Consider the following 20,563-nt stretch of genomic DNA (forward strand, 5'->3'; position numbering starts at 1 on the left):
GCCAGTAGGAAGACGCATTGCAACATCCCCCTCGCGAGGGGCACGATCAAATGCAGAGCATTTCCGGGGGCGCACGACGTTAAGTAGTTTGCGTTACGTTAATGCTGTTGCACTTGTGGCAACTGCTGACGAGAGAGCGCTCGTCAGCAGTAATTTGAATGAGTCAAGGATATAAGGCGCGTCCGTAGCCTCCAATTCTGTGTTACCTTTGTGGCGTAGTGGTTAGAGCGCATTGTACATTACGTTCCGCCCGCAGGGTCGAGGGATCGAAACTGGTGCCGGATAGTATTTCTTTTTTTTTAAATAGTAGGGAGGGGTGCGGTGCGGACTACGGACGCCAACACGGGTGACATCGTGAGTTACTGAAATGCTCTGCATTTAAAAATTTCCCCGCATTTCCCCGAGGGGAAGAATGTGAAAGTGCGAATGCACGAGTTGAATTTGCGCGGTTCGGTAATGTTCGCGAAAGAGAGATCACACACACACACACACAACTACAAAGAAAGAAAGATGCATTTATTCACAGACACCTATTGGTGTTGTCGTTGTGCTTGATTGCTAGAGCGGATCTCAGCTTTGAAATTTCGTGTCAGTACTCCTTTAAGCAGGTGCATTAGCCCTTCTCACGCCCGATTCTTGGCCAATCCCCCACGTGGGTATGTGCCATGTCAGCGGCCAGGCAGCGCGCGCCCATCTCCCCCCGTTGCCAAGGAAGACGAGGAGATTCCTGGCCAATCCCCCACGTGGGTATGTGCTATGTCAGCGGCCAGGCTGCGCGCGCCCATCTCCACGTGCGCGGACATCGCCGGTGGACGCAGGTTCAGGGTCGCTTAAGAAGTGCATTGCACATAAAATGTGCAGCCTGATATCGCGGGCACGCGCCGGGCCCTAAAAAAAGGAGCGCCCGTCCTCGGCACGCTGATGTGCGCGTGCTGAAGTGAAAGACACCGGCAAAAGTGCCCCTCCAGCATCCTTTAAGTGAAAGGCACCACCGGGCGTTCAGTCAGCTGGGATCAGGCGTTCGGGGCCCACCGCTCCAATGAACGCCGGGGAGGCAGCCGGGAGGGGTTCCGCTTGGCCCTCATACTGCGCCAGCGGTTGAGCCTCTCCTGGAACTGCCACCTGTACCGTCCGAGCACCAATTGCACAAAATAAGAGATGCTTTCAAGGGCCCTCACGCTCTGTAAAGATGGATGACCAGCGAAGCTGGGCTCAGTACAGGGAATGCACTAAAAAAATTGGGCCCATCTCCCCGGGAGGGGGACTCGAGTAAATGCGTCGCATAGGGTGTGGGTGTATTGCGTTAACTTTTAGTGTTTGGGGAGTTGGTGGTAGTGAATGCGTTGTATCAGCAGCTTCTTGACGTAGTTTGAATGAGTCAAGGAAATAAGGCGCGTTCGTAGCCTCCCATTCTGTGTCGGCTTTGTGGCGCAGTGGGTAGAGCACCATGTACATTGCGTTCTGCCCGCAGGGTCGAGGGATCGAAACCAGGCGCCGGATAGTATTTTTTTTATATATAGTGCAGGGGGAGGGGTGCGGACTACGACTACGGACGTCAACGCGGGTGACATCGTGAGTTACTGAAATGCTCTGCATTTAAAATAACACGTTTGTAATTTTCGGTTGAGCACACTTTCTAGTTAATTAGTGGAATGAAACTTGAAAAATTCCCCGCATTTCCCCGAGGGGAAGAATGTGAAAGTGCGAATGCACGAGTTGAATTTGCGCGGTTCGGTAATGTTCGCGAAAGAGAGATCACACACACACACACAACTACAAAGAAAGAAAGATGCATTTATTCACAGACACCTATTTGTGTTGTCGTTGTACTTGATTGCTAGAGCGGATCTCAGCTTTGAAATTTCGTGTCAGTACTCCTTTAAGCGGGTGCATTAGCCCTTCTCACGCCCGATTTCTGGCCAATCCCCCACGTGGGTATGTGCCATGTCAGCGGCCAGGCAGCGCGCGCCCATCTCCCCCCGTTGCCAAGGAAGACGAGGAGATTCCTGGCCAATCCCCCACGTGGGTATGTTATGCGGACATCGCCGGTGGACGCAGGTTCAGGGTCGCTTAAGAAGTGCATTCGCACTTAAAACTGGAGTTTTATTCTAGCGGACAAATGCGGGGTCGTCTTGTTCTCCACCGTGTCGTTAAGCATCTTGCATGTGTGTACGCTTCTCCGTCGCGTCATTAAGCTTCTTACCGTGTGTACACACTGTAATATGCTTAACGACGCGGTGGAAAAGCAGGCATCTCCGCATTTCTCCTCTAGAATAAAAATCCAGTGCTTCCGAGTGACTTATGTCCTGTTCCTCATACACATGCTGCTTTCAGCCCACATGACATTCTCGGTGCCGCACCCCTTCTCAAAAGCAAACCACCAAACCACACCCGCCTTTTCGCATAAACGGCGACGGGGGAAGCCACGCCTTCTCGGAACATCTAACGAGAATACAGACGACCGATATGCGTTTTCATAGATTTTCATAGGCGGCGGCGGCTGCGGCAGCGGCTCAGCTCCTGAAAGCCAACACTTTTCACACCTTTGGGAGCCGGCCCATGATTACGTTCATTGATAGTTAAGAGCACGTGTATGTATGTCCCCAAAATGAAAACGCCGACAGCCACAATGACGGGTATATGATGGGCTCTTGCTGTATATGTTGACATATCCAAAGAGCCTGCACATTCAACGAGCCATTACATGCATCATTAGAGGTGTTGGCTCGTTAGATGTTCAGGCCAGCTCCATCGTCACGGTCGATCACGCTAGCACGCCATCAACTGAGTAAGCGAGCGGCGAGTTGGTTCCTGAATTTTTAATGGTTGCTTCACAGGGGCTGAATCCACGTGAATCCACAAAAGGGCATACTCAGGTGAAACAGCAAAGAAAGCTTTGATTGCAATGATGCTGTTTCATGAACTAGTCTGGCAATGTGATGCTTGCGTAGACCCCAGCTGAAAATTGTTACAGCCGGCGTAAAAAATCTAGTCCATTTTATTACCAGTTCATTCGCGGCAAATGGCCCCAAATTTGTTTCTGTTTCTGTGTTGCGAAAGAGTGAAACCGTTCTGTAGCCATTCTAACACCAGAATGGTAATTCCTCAACCAAGTAAGTTTGAGGTGTATAATGTATGCGATAATAAACAAAAAAAGGTTCATTTAAAGAGTGGGAATGAAGATACTGAAGCTGACATAGCATAAAACCACACTGCAAACCACTGTGGTTTGCTCTGTGGTTTGTAGTTATTGGGATTGTAGTTCCTTTTGCTGTTAGCTGTGTCGAGTTAGGCAGAGCTGAGTTAAACCTAGAATTGTAATGTAATTAGCTAGGCAACAGGGGATTTCATTGCGGGCGAGGCTGCTCTACGATGTGATGTCGTGGTGGGTGTCATGGCACACTGGATATGCTAGCAGGATGGATGTATTAAAACGTTCTTGGACGAAGTTGCTCGATTGACGTGTTGGTGTGGTGGATATTGTGGCACGCTCAATAGGCATGCTGTCAGAATCTATTTGCTAGCGCAATGGATGTAATGGCTCGAAAATGGTCGTTTTGGGTCGGTGTATGCAATGGCATGATGGACGTGTTGGCCTCAAGCGGTTGTCGCCACCCGGTAGTTCACTCTCGCCAGGTGGTTGGCTGCGGTGCTGCAGCGGGATACAGTGATGGCTGTTGCCGGTTGTTGCCGGCTTTGTTGCCGGCTAGTTTATGCGTACGTGTGGTTGCTGCGTACGTGAGGCGTACGCAGCACGTACGTTAGGCGTACGTGAGGCGCCACAGACAGGCACTCCCATGAAGGGCGCGCCTTTGATAGCCTCGAAAATTTCCTGAGTGTAGGCACCATGATAGCTTTTCACGAAGGGGCCCTTTTCGAATAGGAGAACGCAACCATACGGAGGACACTGTAAAGCTAGGTTATTGCCACTTCCTGGGATGAGAGCGTAGACATGTTCACTGACGCTCGCCTGGCTGTTATGAGACTGAGAGCGATGAAGGGGCCCTTGCGTTTTCCTCGTTATGGTTTTTTTTGCTACACACGAGTTCATCCTCATTTCCAATTATCCAAACCACCGGAATTCGTTGAGCGCCGAAAGGAATTATAAGAAACTGCCAAGTGGGAACTGTCGAAAAACTGCTCAAGCCGCGTTGTTACACGCCGAGCTCCTTTGAAATCGACTTCCCTCCTGCACACACATGCATTGCTAAGAAACATATCTAGGTGCCGTGCAAGCAATGTTATACCAATGTAAAAAAATGGCCGTGTGGCTGCTCCTTTCGTTGCAAATGTCGGTGAAAGACGATAGTCAACTGGCACCCCTGGCAAGTAAGTGTTTCAATTCTCTTTCTCGCTCACCTCTCATGCTGTTCCTCTCCCGTCACGTTCTTGCCAAGATAAAACACGCTAGAGGCTTGCAAAGTCAGTTCAAATTTACCGCGTTTCACTGCTCCAAGTCGGGTGCCTCGGCGGCAGCGCTGCCGTACGTCAGAGAAGCTCGTTAATCGAGACACCCTACTATAACGTTTATAGAACCACGTCCTTACCTCACGAGTGTTTCAAGCGGAACGTGGAGCCTATCTAGTGAAACCTATCGTTTGTGTTGCCGTTTGATTTTCTATATGCCGCCAAGTGGCGCCGGCAACAGCAGGCGACAGGTTTCTGCAGTTGATGTAGTATTTTTTTTCGTATAGCAAAAACCAAGCATACGTGAATTTTTATATAAGGAAACACTACAAATATCACTCATGTATTGATTTTCTGCCTTATATTCGCGTAATGTCTTGTTCTTGTTCAACAATGTTGAGAAGTATGAACATTAACACCGGAGTTAGACGTGTCGATATGGCTTTGGGTATATAAGACTACAGCGCAGTTTCGTTTTCACTTTCGCCGAGTGGCTGAATCGAGTCACAGGCTGACAGACAGGTGGGCAGATAGACAGACAGACAGTCATACAGGCAGACCAAACTTTCTGCGTTTTAGTAGCCCAAGAAAGACTACCGTCTTTAAAAAGCGTCGCCTTTTAATATTATTTCTATTAGAACTCATGTACAGGTCCGCGCAGAAGTAAACGGAGCACGGGAGCGGTGGCCGAACTGCATCGTTGCGCCGCGTATGGGCGCCGACGGGAACCATGGAGCGCCGGTCAAAGAGTGTGTTCGCCCTGCCACCGCCGCCTTATCTGATATATGTTTAATCGCCGCTCTGCTGGCGTGTCATGCTCGGCGAGACGGTCTTCAAAGGCAGCGCTAGGCTATAGAGGGGCGCTGGTTGCATTGCAGCTCGCAGGCACCAGCGGCGACCGAATCTGCTGGTCATGAGCTGGACGAAGCTGCGTGCGCCCTGAAACGTGCCTTGTTGCGCGCTGTAAAGGGCGGCACAAAATTGTAGGCCGCTCTGGTTTGGCATAGCATGTCATTGCGATATAATCAGTTGTTAGCCGGCAACAAAATTGCCCTGGTCAATATAAAAAGCACATTCACAAGCATTTTCGTTGTTCAGGAAAAAAAATCTCGCTTGCGGGATTTATTTTTTACTTTTGGGTTTGTCCCAAGTTATCGCTGCCGGTCACTCTCCAGGTCTGTTCTTAAGACAGGGAAATAAAAAAAATCCATGTGGTAGAAATTCTGTGTTAGAGAACACCGTAAAGAATAGGTACAATCATTGCCTGCTATTACAGCGGGCCTCATAGGGCACATATTTTGTTTTTGCATTTAAAGCGGCGTTATTATTTTTAACGAGCACCTTGTATTAGTTAAGAATGTGTTGCAGATTTAAACTCCACATTGAATGATAAGATGGCTTCACTGCATTACCCTAGTGTCTTGCAGAAAAGCGCCGTGAAGGCCCTAAAAAGACCGGTGATTAGTATAGTCGTCATGACCGATTACTACCATACTCGTCATCGGTTAATTTGGTTCAAAATCTTATGACGGCTATCCTCGTCAACGGGGAAGAAAGGGTTAATGCCACAATAACATATGCACCCTGTGAGGCCGGCTGTAAAAGCAGGCAACGATTGTACCTATTCTTTACGGTGTTTTGTAACACAGAATTTCTACCACATGAAATTTTTTTATTTCCCTGCCGTCAGGACAGACCTGGACTGACGGGAAGCAATAACGTGGGCCAAGCTCAATATTTAAAAAAAAATGTCGGAAGCGCGATGTTTTTCCCCAACAGCGAAAATATCCGTGAATGTGCTTTATATATCGTCCTGGGCAATTTTGTTGCCGGCTTAAAATTAAATATATCGCAATGACATGCTATGCCAAACCACAGCGGCCTACAATTTTATGCCGCCCTTTAGAGCGCGCAACAAGGAACGTTTTTGGGCGCGCGCAGCTTCGTCCAGCTCATAAGCAGCGGATGCGTTCGCCGCTGATGCCTGCGAGCGGCAATGCAAGCAGCGCCGCTCTATAGCCCCGCGCTGCTTTTGAATACAGTCTCGCCGAGCATGACACGTCAGCAGAGCTGCGATTAAACATATCAGATAGGGCAGCGGGGGCACTGCGAACACACTCTTTGACCAGCGCTCCATGGTTCCCGTCGGCGCCCATACGCGGCGCAGCGATGCAGTTCGGCCACCGCTCCCGTGCTCCGTTTACTTCTGCGCGGACCTGTACGTTACCGATCACTTTTAGAATCGGCTTCACAACTGCGCAGGTCTGTATTGCTAGAAAGACTTTTGTCTTCTAGGGTAATGTAAGCAATGTGATGTCAAAGTACGATGGCATGAAGGCCTTTTATTAGACAACTCCATTGGACCCAATTAATCCCTATTAGACGCTATATACTGAGCTTCCTTAAAGTTGGCTTCACACCTATACGCGAATGAATTGCTGGGAAGACATGCTTTAGGGGGGGCAGTATTAGGAGTCTAATATCAAATAATGAAGGCATTTTCGCTTGCGACGAAGTTGTCTGTTCTTGCGGCGGCCTTGTGGGCTGACATCCTTTGTGCCGTGGAACATACAGTGACAGTTTTTCTTTTGAGTCAGTGTTTCCCAACGTTCTTGCGCCATCCTGCGAGTATCGTTTAAAATTTTCACGCCCAGTCTTTTGCGGAAGCCTATGACGTAAGTCAGCGTACCTGCAGTTGGCAGATCTCTTATTGAGTTGATTGGTTGTAGGGTTTAACGCACCGACGCAATTCAGGCGATGAGGCACGCCGTAGTGGAGGGCTCCGGATTAATTTTGACCACCTGGGGATCTTTAACGGGCGCCGAAATCTCGTATACGCGGGCGTTTTTGCTTTTCGCCTCCATCAGAAAAGCGGCCGCCGCGGCGGGAAATCAAACTCGCGTCCTTCGGACACAAATGTAACTGCACAGAATTTTATCCCGACACCTCTGAAACACACTGTGCCATATTATGCGCTGTTCACGGACGGAAAGTTTGAACTTCAAGAACACTGCCTTGGAACACGACCAACTTCCCAGGTCAAGCACGCAGTAACAACCGAACCATAACACGAAAATCAGTCTTATGCACAAATCTCCAATTTTCGTAGCCGCTCACTTAAAGAAACGTTAGAGAAATTTGTTTTTCACTGCCTCTAGGGTCCCCTATCCTCCTATTCCTATGTATTCTTTCTTGCCTATCCCCCCCCCTCTACACTAGCAGGCGTTCCGGTGTCCTGCCCCTAGGCGAGACAATTTACGCCTGCTGGTGGATCTTCCCTTTCCAATGATCAATAAATACATACATACATACATTGGAATAAATTATGTGGCCATAGGATCTGGTACTTGAAATTGCCATCTTTCTGGCACCAGGTCATTGCAGCAGGGCAGTTTCGGACAGGAATTGAGCTGCTCCTGCCTTCCAAAACACTGTGGGCGTAACTCGTTGTTTCCTGTCGTCACCTCAAGGCACCCTGAGAAAAATTATTCGGGAATATTGGTAGCCACAACGGAATACGCGGGTATAAAACAAGCTTTACGGAATAAAATCCAAAGTGGGTCGACACGAAGACACACACAAAACAAAACAGGCTCATGTAAGTTGAATATGCTGATTCGCAGAGACTAATTTGCATAAGACGTAAAGGAGAGCCGGAGAGCTTTCCGTCGTTGGTGTCACAGTTTAATGTACAAATAGAGCACACGAAGGCACGAAATTTTTTTAGGACTCTAGACACATGACCCAGCATTTTAACGTAATCCCGTTTTTGACTGTTTTATGAAGTTAGGTTTGCCGCATATCATGCGTAATCCGTGGTGCTTCATTACCATGTGTTGCCATCATCATCTTCCCACCTTGCACTAAAGCTCCTATACATTCATAATATATTAAGAATATAACGGACGACGTAATCATGTCACACATATTTTATCCTCTGGCATTACATGGCATTAAATGGCACTGAGTCACCGCACAACATAGCCAAGGCGCTCTTTGTCCTGAGTTGCCAATGCGTCAATAACACACGCGCGAACATATGAGTGCACAAACACACACACTTGGACCCATAAATACGTACATACTTCTATACGCCTCGAGATTAGCGATCGCTGCGCCGCCTGCCGCCGCTTCTCCGCGGCGTTTGCGGGATTAGCGCTGCGTGGCTGATATGTGGTCATGCAGTGTTTTGGTTTTCTTTCGCTTCTCTTTGCCTTTCCGCGCTCTAAACAACTTGTTATGGTGACGTCTGTAAGTTAACTGCACGTTTAGGGCACTTAAAAAAACAGCTGCGTCTTGGTAGAGCGCTCTAACGCCAACAAGAGCTACACGGGGAGGCGGTTCTGCGCGCTTCTTGGCCGCTCTTGCGGGCGTCGGCGATGGCAGCAGCATATCACCGCTGTCACCTTCGAACACGTCAGCACAAGTGAATTCTATTTATTGTCGCCTCGTTTAGACCTGATATTGGCACTGTAAGAGGTTGGTTCGTTTTGCAGCGCAGACAACAAATGCGGCTTTGCTTCGAATATGTACGTCGTAGAAAAATATGTTTCGGGGACGTGATAACCCAATAGCTGACAAAAACTTGTGCCTTTTATGGGAATATAAGCCACGCGAAAATGTTAAGTACAGAAAAGAAAATGTTAAGTCAGATATGTGCCCACTCATGCCTTATAGTAAGAACCAAGGTATATGTTAATAAAACCATGGGAAAATGAATGGTCTGCAAGTAAGGAATAAATAGAATAGTCGTACGGGAATGAAAGAAAAAACGAGTGCAGCTTCTGAAATGCTAAAGACGTTTGTTTGAGCAAGGTAGTATTCACCAGACCAACTAGATGCGAAATGTACTGATATTTCGCTAGACATGGGGGGGGGGGGGGGGTGAGGAGGAGGACGCTCAACTATCGTTGTTTACAAATGCGGAGCGAAATCAGCGAATGAACGTTTTAGTAATCACACACACAAGCTGCGTGTTCACTTTTCATTTGTTTTTCGCCTTGAAAAACGGCTGATCACTCGGCGGACTCATTTTTTGAAGAATGCAGGGTAGGCAGTTCACAAGCGATACGAGGTGTCCTTGGAAGAGTTGATTGATTGATTGCAGGGTTTAACGCGCCGACGCAACGGGGACGATGAGGCACGCCGTAGTGGAGGGCTCCGGATTAATTTTGACCACCTGGAGCCTTAACGCGCGCCGAAATCTCGTACACACGGGCTCGTTGGAAGAGTGTCGTATCTGATAAGGGTCTCTGATTTCGGTTTATGCTAGATTCTGCAGTCTCCCTGTGTCACGACTCGTATGACGGTGTTTCGAAGAAGAGTTTGGTCACGGACGCGGATTACTCTGTAAGCCCACTTTCACGCTTCTCGTCGAGGATAAATGTAACAGATGAATCTTTGCGAGCGCTCACCTCGGGACAAGTCGACCCAGCATTAAACTTGTCGTCGTGTGCTGACTCCGGAGTATAATTTTGCATTATTTATCGTACTTCTTTGGTACAATGTTTGTGAAATTTATGCCGCATTGGCTTGTTCATGGTACTGATCAATATCTGATATGTGATATTGGCAGGCGTAACTTGCGTGCTGTCAGGTATGAGTGCTCCGCTAGATTTTCTAAGTGCACAAAGTCGATTTACATCATAGTGTGTATGGCCGCTACATGACCATCGGAGGAAACACTGCTTACGGAGACACAGTCACTAAATTTCAAGGCAGCGGAATTGCAATCAGCTGCATGCAAATTCTGGCTTCGGGACGCCCGCCTGTGACACACGCCCGGCGCTCATATAGATATCACTAAGTTCGCGTCATAAACGTTTATACTCTCGTGAACATACCACGCTTGCAAACAGAGTGCCTGCTCCACGTTATTCGGTATTTCGAACGCGGACAAACGGTAAATCGCTGTCTTGAACGAGCCCCAAAAGCAACGGCGACAGTGGGGAGCGGGCCGGGGACTCCCGCGCCTGCTTTCGAAGCGGGCCGCTAGGGGGATTTCAGTGGCGCCCCTACAGGCCGCGCTCGAGGCGTATACTCACATCCATACACACACTTCCATCTATCCATCGATCCATCCAGACATCGACCCGTCGGTCCGTTCACACAACTTGCACCTCCTGACCTGGCCTCATTTGGTGAGTGTAAAGACGATATCTCACGAAAACGCCCTTCTCTAGACGCTGCATGTCAACACGAAAGGCACATGCATGCAAATAGGCATTAAATGCAGGTTAATTTAAAGTAGTGTAGGGGTAAAGTAGTGCTAGGGGTAACAAGTGCATGAAACATATCAGAGCTCACTTCACAGTGTCAAAAGGCAGGACAACAACAACAAAGAATGCCGCGTATCTGCTCGCTTCGCTGCGAATGTCGTCGATAGTCGACAGCCTCCTGCTGCTTCTGCCATCTAACTGCCTTTCCTCTCTCCCCAGCCCACGTTCCCGATTCGGACGTGAATGGCGTGCGATACTGTTTTTTCTCTCTCCCACGCTGCTGGACTGTCTCGGTCTTCCCATAATAAACGCTATCGAGGTTTGCTGAATGCAAATCAATTTTCTTGCGTTCACACTGTTGGAGCGTCACCTGCATGTTTGGGCTTTTTGTTCCTGAGTTCGAATTGGCGCTTGAGACACGAGCTGGAGGCTTTAGCGCGAGCCCTTTTAACAGTGATGCAGTTTAAGCGGATGGTTGAGCCGGCGAACGTGCGCACAAAAACCTCACCGACCTATGACGCCAGCGCGCGCCGGCACCGCTTCACCGTAGCTTTGACTCGCAGCGCTCGGGCGGGGCTCGTGTCGCCGCCTCTCGTTGGTGCGATACAACTGATATAAGCACGGCGTGGACTCCGCGATCGGCTACCGGCGGCGCCGGCAGCCGATTTCGGAGGCCATGAGCACGGCTTTCGAAACGCGTCGCGGTGTGGCTCGCTCTCTCGCTTGCTGCGACGAGGGGTGCAGTTTTGATAGTGTAAAGAAAAGAATTAATGCCAGAATGAAAGAAGCCGTAAGGCCGAGAACGATAACGTTAATTACCTTTTTAATTAGCATCACACACGCCAGACCACACCAGCCGAACGGTAGCCACCGAACGAGTTAAAAACAATTTGAGCAAACGCTTGTCTTGCTGCGCCCTCCGCTACTCTTGGAGCTTAATCGCAAAGCCGGGGGGGGGGGGGGGGGGACGCGTAGATTGTACAGACCTTAATGACCGAGTGTTCATTTAACTTTGGGGACCTAACGACGACACCAGGCATAAAACTTGACCGAACCTCGAAGCATAACCACGGAGAAACCATGACCGAGTCTTGAATCATAAACACGCATTAACTTAGCCGAACCAACAATACGCAAGGTTGGGCTGCAAGCGTCGCTATTTGCCCACTCCTCGCGCCACTATTGCGGAGCGACCCCAATTTTTTTTTGTAGTTTGTGGTTAACATATGAACAGTGGAGCTACTGAAGGTTGAGCCTTTTCATTCGTCTGCTAAAGGTCGTCCGTCACGCAGGAGTAGGAGCAGGTTCCGTGACCCTCAGGTGGCCTCTATTAGTAGGTCTGGGAACCGCCTTGCCAGCGGTCCCCACACCCATCGATAATGCGCGCAGTGATCTTGAAAGTCGGGTTCCTCTCCCTTGTGCTAAGGGAGGGAGAGGGGAAGGAGCCTCCCGGCGCTGACGTTTAGCTCCAGATTTCTTTGTACGAACTGCTGCAGTATTCGCGCGGCGACGGCGCTGCCATTCTCGGGCGAGCGCCCATTCACGTTCCAGCCGATACAAGAGGACCGCAGCTCCGCTTTTCAGCATATTTCACACTGGACGGATCTGGGTTTATTATTGTTTTTACAGCTTTTCTTTTGTTCGCTATTGCGAAAATTACGCCATCTATTTTTAATTAAAGGAACACTCCTAGAATCAGTTATGTATTTATATTTTGCCTCAAATATTCCGAATAATATGGACAGGCAGGCAGGCAGGCAGGCAGGCAGGCAGGCAGGCAGGCAAACAGACAGACAGACAGACAGACAGACAGACAGACAGACAGACAGACAGACAGACAGACAGACAGACAGACAGACAGACAGACAGACAGACAGGCAGGCAGACAGACAGACAGACAGACAGACAGACAGACAGACAGACAGACTAAAATTTTCGCGTTTAAGTAGCCCAACAAAGGCTATCGTCTTTAAAAAACCCTTACTGTCACTTTACTTCGGTGTGCTTTTTTCCCATTGCCTTGCCTTTTCGCACGGTCAAATGCGCATGAACCCGCACCATCTCCTCTAACTGCGAAGCTTTTGTAGCGGCGAAGTGTTTTGTCCTCGTCGAAAAGGATATGTCGATTGGGAGAAAACGAAGACGCCCGAAAACATGTCGGGTTACTACTCTCCCGGTAATGAGAAACCCTCGACACGGCCCAGGAGTGGCTGTGATAACCCTTCTCAGGCGGCAGGAAAAATGCAGCCAGCGAGTACCGAGACCGCCATCGCTGTGCTTTATGGTTTGCAAGTCAACTCCCCTTCAGTTGTTTACTGCTTCCCTTGTCAGTGAGGAACAGGCCACCCGTCATTGTCCCTCTTGCATTGGGGATGCCATTCGTGTCTTCAACAGCAGAGGAGCAGCAACATTTTGCAGGAGCGAGACCAACGTCACTGCCATTCATGACTTAGCCATTTATTTGTTACTCTGGGACCAAAAGCTTGAAATAACTGACTTGAATGTGCGCTGTGTGACCTAAGCGCCATACAATAACGCCTACCATAAGGAGCCGTGATGATGATGATGATGATGATGTTGATGATGATGATCTGAATTTCCGTTCGCAGGTCTATGGGTAGGCCACGGGCGATTCGCTCGGCCGAAGAGCTTTGTTTTTTGGGCAAAGAAACGGTTCTTTCATACCAAACCGGATTACAATGGCGGCATCAGGTTTTGTGGAGAGCATAAATTTCAGCTGTGCAAAAATATAAAATGATACAAAATGAACAGTACACAATGAATGAAACTGAACCTTCTAAAGGGGGAAATGTTGGATGTGAATTATTTTATGTGAAATATAAATATTTCTATGAGTGGCTTCTATTCTTTAAAGCGTCTTAACCGAATTCAAGTTGCGCGCCAGATAATGCAAGAAACTGATGTTAGGCGACCGTATTCACCACCAACAAGCGCAGTTATCCAGACGGTGCGCGCCTGTTCTCTCACAGAGTACCTTGCCTCTGGAACATTTATGCATAGGCGAAAAGTTCTCACAAAATTGCTTTAAGTGATAGCTTATGTCGCTTTAGCGTGCGATGGTGGACGCCGTGGTTATGAAAGTGTACACGCTGGGCATATCCTTGCCCAGACAGCTCTCTTAAATTTATCCATGAAAGCAGCTTGTCTCAGAAGGAGATTTCGGAGCGCCTTTTCAGTCCGCGTGCAGCAGTCGTGCACCCCCATATCAAAGCCTTCTACGCAGACAGTGGCCAGAACGATGATGTTCAAAAGGTTAGTGTCTAACATAGCATGCAGAACAGGCACGGATATGTGCAGGGGGGAGATTACCCATGTCTGGTGTCCCTCTTTGAGAGCGGCAGCGCGTCCAAAAGGTGGGTGTCGCCACAGTTCTGGTAGTTACCAACTGCGTGAGCTGCTTCAGCTCTCCGTCGACGTCCTTCGCAAAGCCATCGGTCCGTTGATCAAGCGATTGACGATCCCCACATAACGCAGCCACAGGTCTCAAGGTTCACACGTCAGAAGCTCCACTCGTAGGTCGTGTCTTCTTGGCAGTGAAGAAAACACTGTCCAAAACTGGTTCTCATCTCAGTGCTGGACATTTTAAACTGGTCGTTCGGTACAGATCTTCTTTTAAGCCTTTCACAAACATCTCTGTCATAAAGACGTTGATAAATTGGTCAATTTTCGCCACTGCGTGTAGCCACAGGTGTTAGGGTGAACCCATTGGGGATGACCCTTGTCCGGACGTCTCTCTTTGGCATCGAGTAGAGTAGCTTGTCCCAGAAATGTGTCTCCCCCCAGCGCAGGTAGTTCGTAGACTGCATGTACTGCTGCTGCTCTTGGTCAAGGCCTTCCACACAGACCTCGCCGACAACCACGAGGATTAGGCGGTTAATGTTGTCCTCCAGGGCGCGGTGCTGCGCCACGCGGAACTCCCACAGGCACCACGTGCTCTCCAAGTAGTTCCTGCGTAGTGCGGAAAGGAAAAGTGCAGAAGTCCAAACCCACGGCATTAGCTCCCCTGTTTTCTACAGAAACATTATACGCTCAATACATACCAATTATCTAGCATGTAGAATGAGTGGCAGCCACGGGTGATTTTTTCTCCATAAAACGGGAAGCCGCAGTAGTGATTAGTGAGCACGCTGTCATGAACAGGTCACTTGGAGCCTTTGAGGCGTTTTTTTTTTTCGAAATGATTCAGATCTGTCTTAGGCGTATCTGAGAAAGAAGCGGAAATTTGTTACCCGACCAAAATGCAACGCTGACAAAGCTATTATATGATATGGTTTACATGTCAGCGAGGGGAACTTCATGGCCACAAGTAATTAAAAATTAGGAAGAGAATTTGAGCCATATTCGGATGAAAATTCAGGGAAGCTTGCGCTCACGCGCAAGACTTGACTGGTGCAACTCCTGTAGCTGAGCATTGTCGGACACATCGTTAAATTTTAGTATAAGTGTTGATTCGAAGAGTTGTGGTGCTAGTAATCGTCGTCATGTGCATCGAAGAGGTCGTCGTCTTGTTCGCTGCGAATGGTGGATGCCAAGTCATCCTCAGCATTGTAGACTTCCACCAGCTCTTCGACATCGACTCGAGGCAGCGGTGGTGGGATCTGCAAGTCGTCTAACGAAGGAGAGGCACGAAGGAGAGTTTTTTTAAAAGCGAAGCTTTGTGCGCCTACCCGCCAAGGAGGCTGTCACGGCCGTCTGTATCAACAGAAAACTCATGCGAACAAATAAAAGAAATTACTGGCACCGCCAGTAGTCGAACTTGGAACGAATAGAGAAACGGAGGGAGAGCCCGTTATCTTACCAATCCGCCTCTTTCATTGCGGTGTGCTGCCACCTAGCGTGCCTAGCGGAAGTTGAAGCCGTAGGGTTTGCCGGCGTTTCCTCCGGCTGCGTTCTCGTTGTATGCACGGCAATCCCACATTACGGCGAGGAGCAGCCGAAGTTTTTCTTCTGTGTTGGTGTTATAACGCCTTAAGATGACAGCCCCTGGTCATCACATAATACCAGGCGGCTTCTTATCACTGAATGAGGGCTGGCTAAGAAATCTCGGACAGATCCGTGTGCCCGGTGTGCCTTCCGAGTAGCAGAGCGAGCAGTACTTGGAGTCGCCTGGCATGAAGTGCGATCGCCAGCTCAACAAAGGCCGGCAGTTCGCAAAATGCCTTTAAGCGCTGGACACATGTACGATTGGTACACGCGATTCGCATGCGACTGATCGTTACGACTGCCGCCACGACTAGTCGTACGCGTGAATTTGAGACGGCCCGATGCGCGCATGAGATGCGTCGTCGGCGTCGCTCCGCCCACTGTTTTTGCTCCACGGTCAACTACGATGATCGCTGAGCTGAATTTGTAGATTCTGCGCTTTTGTTCGCAAGAAATGGATAAAGCAAGCAATCGTGAAGCGTTTTCTGCCTTCGGAAACAGTCCGCGCACACGCCGGCCGCGCCTGCCAGCTCGGCGCACTCAGCGGCTCGAACCGGCGCAGACCACGGTAGCAACCGCGCTTGTCGCTGCTCTTCTGAATCAATCTGATCGCTAAAAAGTTCCACATGCGAGAAAGTAGGTGTTAGTGTGGTGAAAAATTGTGCTAGGGATTGTTGTCAGGGCTTATTTTAAAAGCGGCGATCAGATATCTGCCGCGATGCAAGCGTATACGCTGACCGGTCGCCGCGGCGCGCGTTGCGCCGAGCGGCCGAGAGATGGCGATACCTGCGCGGGAGCATCGAAACAGGCTACGCAGATGTCTTGGTCACCGATCGCTCAAACGGCAGTTATAACTTAAATAGAGTTCCACATGCGAGAAAGGGGATGATAGTGTAGTGAAAAGTTGTGTTGCGGATTGTTATTCGCAGTTGCACAGATAGCAGCGATCAAATATCCGCGAGGATGCTAAGCCTAATGTTCCCAACACCCGAGCCGACGCGAGCGACGCAAGCCGCCGTAGCCGATCGCGTGCGGCCGACGGGAAGCGATACAAGCCGACACCGTTCCCTTTTCGGCACTCCGAGTTACAGCGGAACGCAGCACAAGTTGTGGGCATTGTTCCGCGCACAACGAGCACACACAAAAAATCAAACGATGTAAATACAACCACGACCCCTTCCCGCTTGTGCGGGAGCTGTGGGGAATGTCGTCTGCTGCCCCTACTGGACTGCTTAGGGACTTGGCCGCTAGGGGATTGCGCATGCGCAGTGGGGTTGTGAAAGAGGCGGATTGAGCTAAGAGCGCATGCGGAGATGGGAGGGGGGGGGGGGGGCGGGGGCGGGAGATTGAGCACAGCTACGAGTTGACCCCTGCGTTCTCGCTGAATGCCACGTGATAGCGTCACGCGACCGCTCGCGCCGCTGTGCGCTACGCCCAAGGCAGGCGTGGCGCGGTGCGCATGCTCTAGGATTTAGGTAAAAATTTAAGAAAGCTCACAGCAACGCATGCCATCTCACTTCTCCGCAGCCGCCGATCTCGTCGACTACGTCGGCTGCGGCAGATACGGAGATGTGAGATAGTCCAACACCGGCTTTAGCTTTCTTTATTTTATAAAAAAAAAATTCCCCGCATTTCCCCGAGGGGAAGAATGTGAAAGTGCGAATGCACGACTTGAATTTGCGCGGTTCGGTAATGTTCGCGAAAGAGAGATCACACACACACACACAACTACAAAGAAAGAAAGATGCATTTATTCACAGTCACCTATTTGTGTTGTCGTTGTGCTTGATTGCTAGAGCGGATCTCAGCTTTGAAATTTCGTGTCAGTACTCCTTTAAGCGGGTGCATTAGCCCTTCTCACGCCCGATTCTTGGCCAATCCCCCACGTGGGTATGTGCCATGTCAGCGGCCAGGCAGCGCGCGCCCATCTCCCCCCGTTGCCAAGGAAGGCGAGGAGGGCGCGCACCCGCAGCTGTTGCTATGCGGACGGCGGCGGACGCTTCAGGCTCGCTTAAGAAGTGCATTCGCACTTAAAACAGTTTCCAGTCATGTGCTTCCCCTATACAACTCAACCAACCACCATTCATGGATCATTCATTGATTTAACCTTAGCAAGGAATATCTCTTTGAAGTAAACAAACGGTGTGGTTAAGTACATTTTACTTTTCTATGGTTTCACTCTTTGTAGAGACACGTGTGGGAATTCAAGTGACGTCACATGGGTAAATATTGTGGGTGTAGTTTACGGCTTCGCTTTCCCAGCACCTTCACAGGGTGGATTCGCACGCATTTTTTTAATAAGCCAGATCCAGGAAAACGAAACTAAGTCAGACAGAACTGCAGGGACAAGAAAAACTCGGCAACTTTCCCCTAAAAAAAGAGGTGGAAAGACATTAGTGGAGATAACCCCTTGCTAACGTGTACGCGGATAGTACTTCGTATCGAAAATGAGCCAGATCCTGTACTTTCACGGATCAAAATGTGCCAAATCCATTTGCCCAATGGTAGTTTGCTTTTGCCTTGAACAGTGAGACTGTTTTGTAGGTGTTTTCAGAAGTGTTTTTGTTTTCCTTTTCGGAGCTGGCTTATTATGAATTCTGACGGCAATAAATAAGGAGATCGGCGAAATACCTGTCACCAAATATTGATGACGAAGTGAAGGGAATGGAACTGAGAGATGTGAAGCAATAATTTCATCTCGTCTCTCCTGTCCCTACGGAGAAACTCTATTCGAATTTTTTTGTACTCCTATATTTAGCATTTTATAGCACGTAACTAAATAGCCGCCGCTTAAAAGCCCTGGCTAATCTAACCCCCCCCCCCCCCCCCCCCCTTTGAGGGTACGAGCCTATTCATTATGGTGAAGAGGAAGATATGAGCAGCCTTCTTGTGAAGCGTTTTGGAAACTCATGGCACGGCAACAAAAAGCTTGCTTACTGCTTAAGGGGCCATGAAGACAAAATACAAGTTTGCTTTATTCGAAAGATTTCGAGTTTTATGGTGTCCCCAGCGCTTGTTCGGATGCAAACGATGTTTTATTCACCGATAAATTAATCAATGAAGTTAAAATTTTGATTTTACCGCTAAATCGTGTGTTTTCGTGGTCTGCAATGACATCACAAGAACTTACCGCTCTGCAGCCGATTGCAAGCCTTGTTTACCATTAGTGAACCTAGATAGCGCCACCATACTACGGCAAGCCGTTTTCTGCCTTTGGTTTGTTTTTGACCGTATTTAAACCCGGCTTGTTTTTGTCAGGAAGAAAATAAGCGTTTCATGAAACATGGTGCCCGCTGGACAAATATGCTCACGTATGACACCGTTGCTTGCGTCAATCGGCCAGTGTCGTCTGAGGCAAATCCAAAGCCGCGCAGTCGTGTGCAGCTAAACCTATAGCATAGTGCGCGCAGTACCAAAAGCAGTACGGATTGGTACTTCTATGTTTACGTGTGCTTTCGTAACATCCACTGTTTGTCCAACCATTCTTAATGCATTAAAAAGAATGATCCCTAAATTGAAGCGCAAATAGCTCGTTCGGCAAGCTTATAAGCTCTGCCCGATTTGCGTTTGCTTTTGCAGGCCTCCGCCAATCGCAGAGCTGGCTGGTATGACATCATAGGTTCTGTTGCGGGAAATGAGCTAGTGGGTCGCATGGCCACTCCCGTATGTCCTAATTATATAGCTTATTTGAGCGAAGTTTACGGTAAAAGTGGTGTCAATATGATTCCAACGAGGCAATGTTTCTTATGAATCAAACTTGTGTTTTGTCTTCATGGCCCCTTTAAGGCGTTTCCAAGAAAGTTATCCTACGGAAGAATTATAAAACAGCTTCTAATGGTGCCAAGAAGACTCACCAGCTCTCTATGTAAAGTTATACTGTTCTTGAAGCCGTGTTGCATATTTTAAATGTCTTTTCCGCCGGAACTGAAGCGGACCTTTCTTGAAAGTCAGTTGAGAAAACGTTTTCATAAGAATGCGCATCAGCTTGAGTGTTTCAATTCAAGATGAGCCAAAGTCAAACTTATTAATGGCGAAGCCCCTTACGGGCTCAGGTTGTCGGCGTCTCCTGTTGTCGTAATCGTCTCGAGTAGTCATGGTACTAAAACACGGGGACACTCGTTTTCCAACGCCTCGCGCAAGAACGTTTCATCTCCATGGGCAAAAACGCGCACTAACACAACACACCAGGACACTCATTTTCCAACGCCTCGCGCTACTTCTTAGCATGCTTCTTTGCTTGCGGCGGCGTTTGACACGAAGACAACTTACGGCCAGACAGACTTACAATCGCTAAATGCACTTGTGCACTGCATTCTTCGCTCCTTCCCAGATTTCACGTTAGTGGAGATGGCCCGGGACTTTTTTGGTTTGCTCATTTGTTAGTTTTCCGCCAGTAAATGGGCCATGCATACAAAACAAATATAAAATTCCTTGCAATCTCCACTAACGTGAAACTCTGGGAGGGGGGAAGCATGTGCTGTATATGTGTATTCTTGGCGCCTTGGCTTTTTTTCCAACACAAATGAAACCATGGAGGCGGAGGGGGGCGGGGGGGGGGGTAGAGATAGACAGCTTTGCTGGAAAAGCCTCTTGTCTTTAAAACACGAAGCTCTTTAGCGCGAAATGTCAACGAGTGTACTGGTGTTTTTTTAGTAATCGTTACGTAGAGCCCCAGCGGAAGGCGTAAGCGAGTGTCCCGGTGTTTTTTTAGTGCACGTTACGTTCTAGTGCGACGCGTAAACGAGTTTGCCGGTGTTTTAGTAACGTGACTACGTGAGACGCCCCTTACGACGACGACATGAGACGCCGACAGCCCCAACCCCTGAGGGGCGTCGCCCCTAACCGAAGTTTGGTTTATTGGAAAGAATGCCTCTTTATAACGAGGAAATCTTTCCAAACTTGTGTCAATATGAATGAACAAAATTGTGTCAGTATGACTCTATAGAACCATACTGACATCACTTTTAATGTACACTTCATCTAATAAGCCATAT

The 20,563-nt window shown here is 48.9% G+C and overlaps 1 protein-coding gene across 4 annotated transcripts in view; it reads right to left on the bottom strand.

Annotated features, from left to right (window-relative positions):
- Positions 1-20,563, bottom strand: part of LOC144155740 (toll-like receptor Tollo) — a 67,266-nt gene that overhangs the window by 9,874 nt on the left and 36,829 nt on the right. Inside the window, exon 7 of one of the 4 annotated variants that reach the window (XR_013319621.1) lies at positions 13,956-14,594. The exons of 1 other annotated variant lie outside the window; for it this stretch is intronic. Coding sequence is in view for 1 of the 3 variants with exons in the window: in XM_077687353.1 (XP_077543479.1) it covers positions 14,306-14,594 (289 nt within the window). In the remaining 2 variants the exon portion in view is untranslated. Of the gene's footprint in view, positions 1-10,448; positions 14,595-20,563 lie in introns of those variants that run through there. 2 more of the 4 variants (XM_077687353.1, XM_077687355.1) reach the window with 2 other exon arrangements.

Source organism: Haemaphysalis longicornis, unplaced genomic scaffold (genome assembly GCF_048455015.1).
Source record: "Haemaphysalis longicornis isolate Haplotype H1 unplaced genomic scaffold, Haemaphysalis longicornis Haplotype H1 scaffold_1, whole genome shotgun sequence".
NCBI lineage: Eukaryota > Metazoa > Arthropoda > Arachnida > Ixodida > Ixodidae > Haemaphysalis > Haemaphysalis longicornis.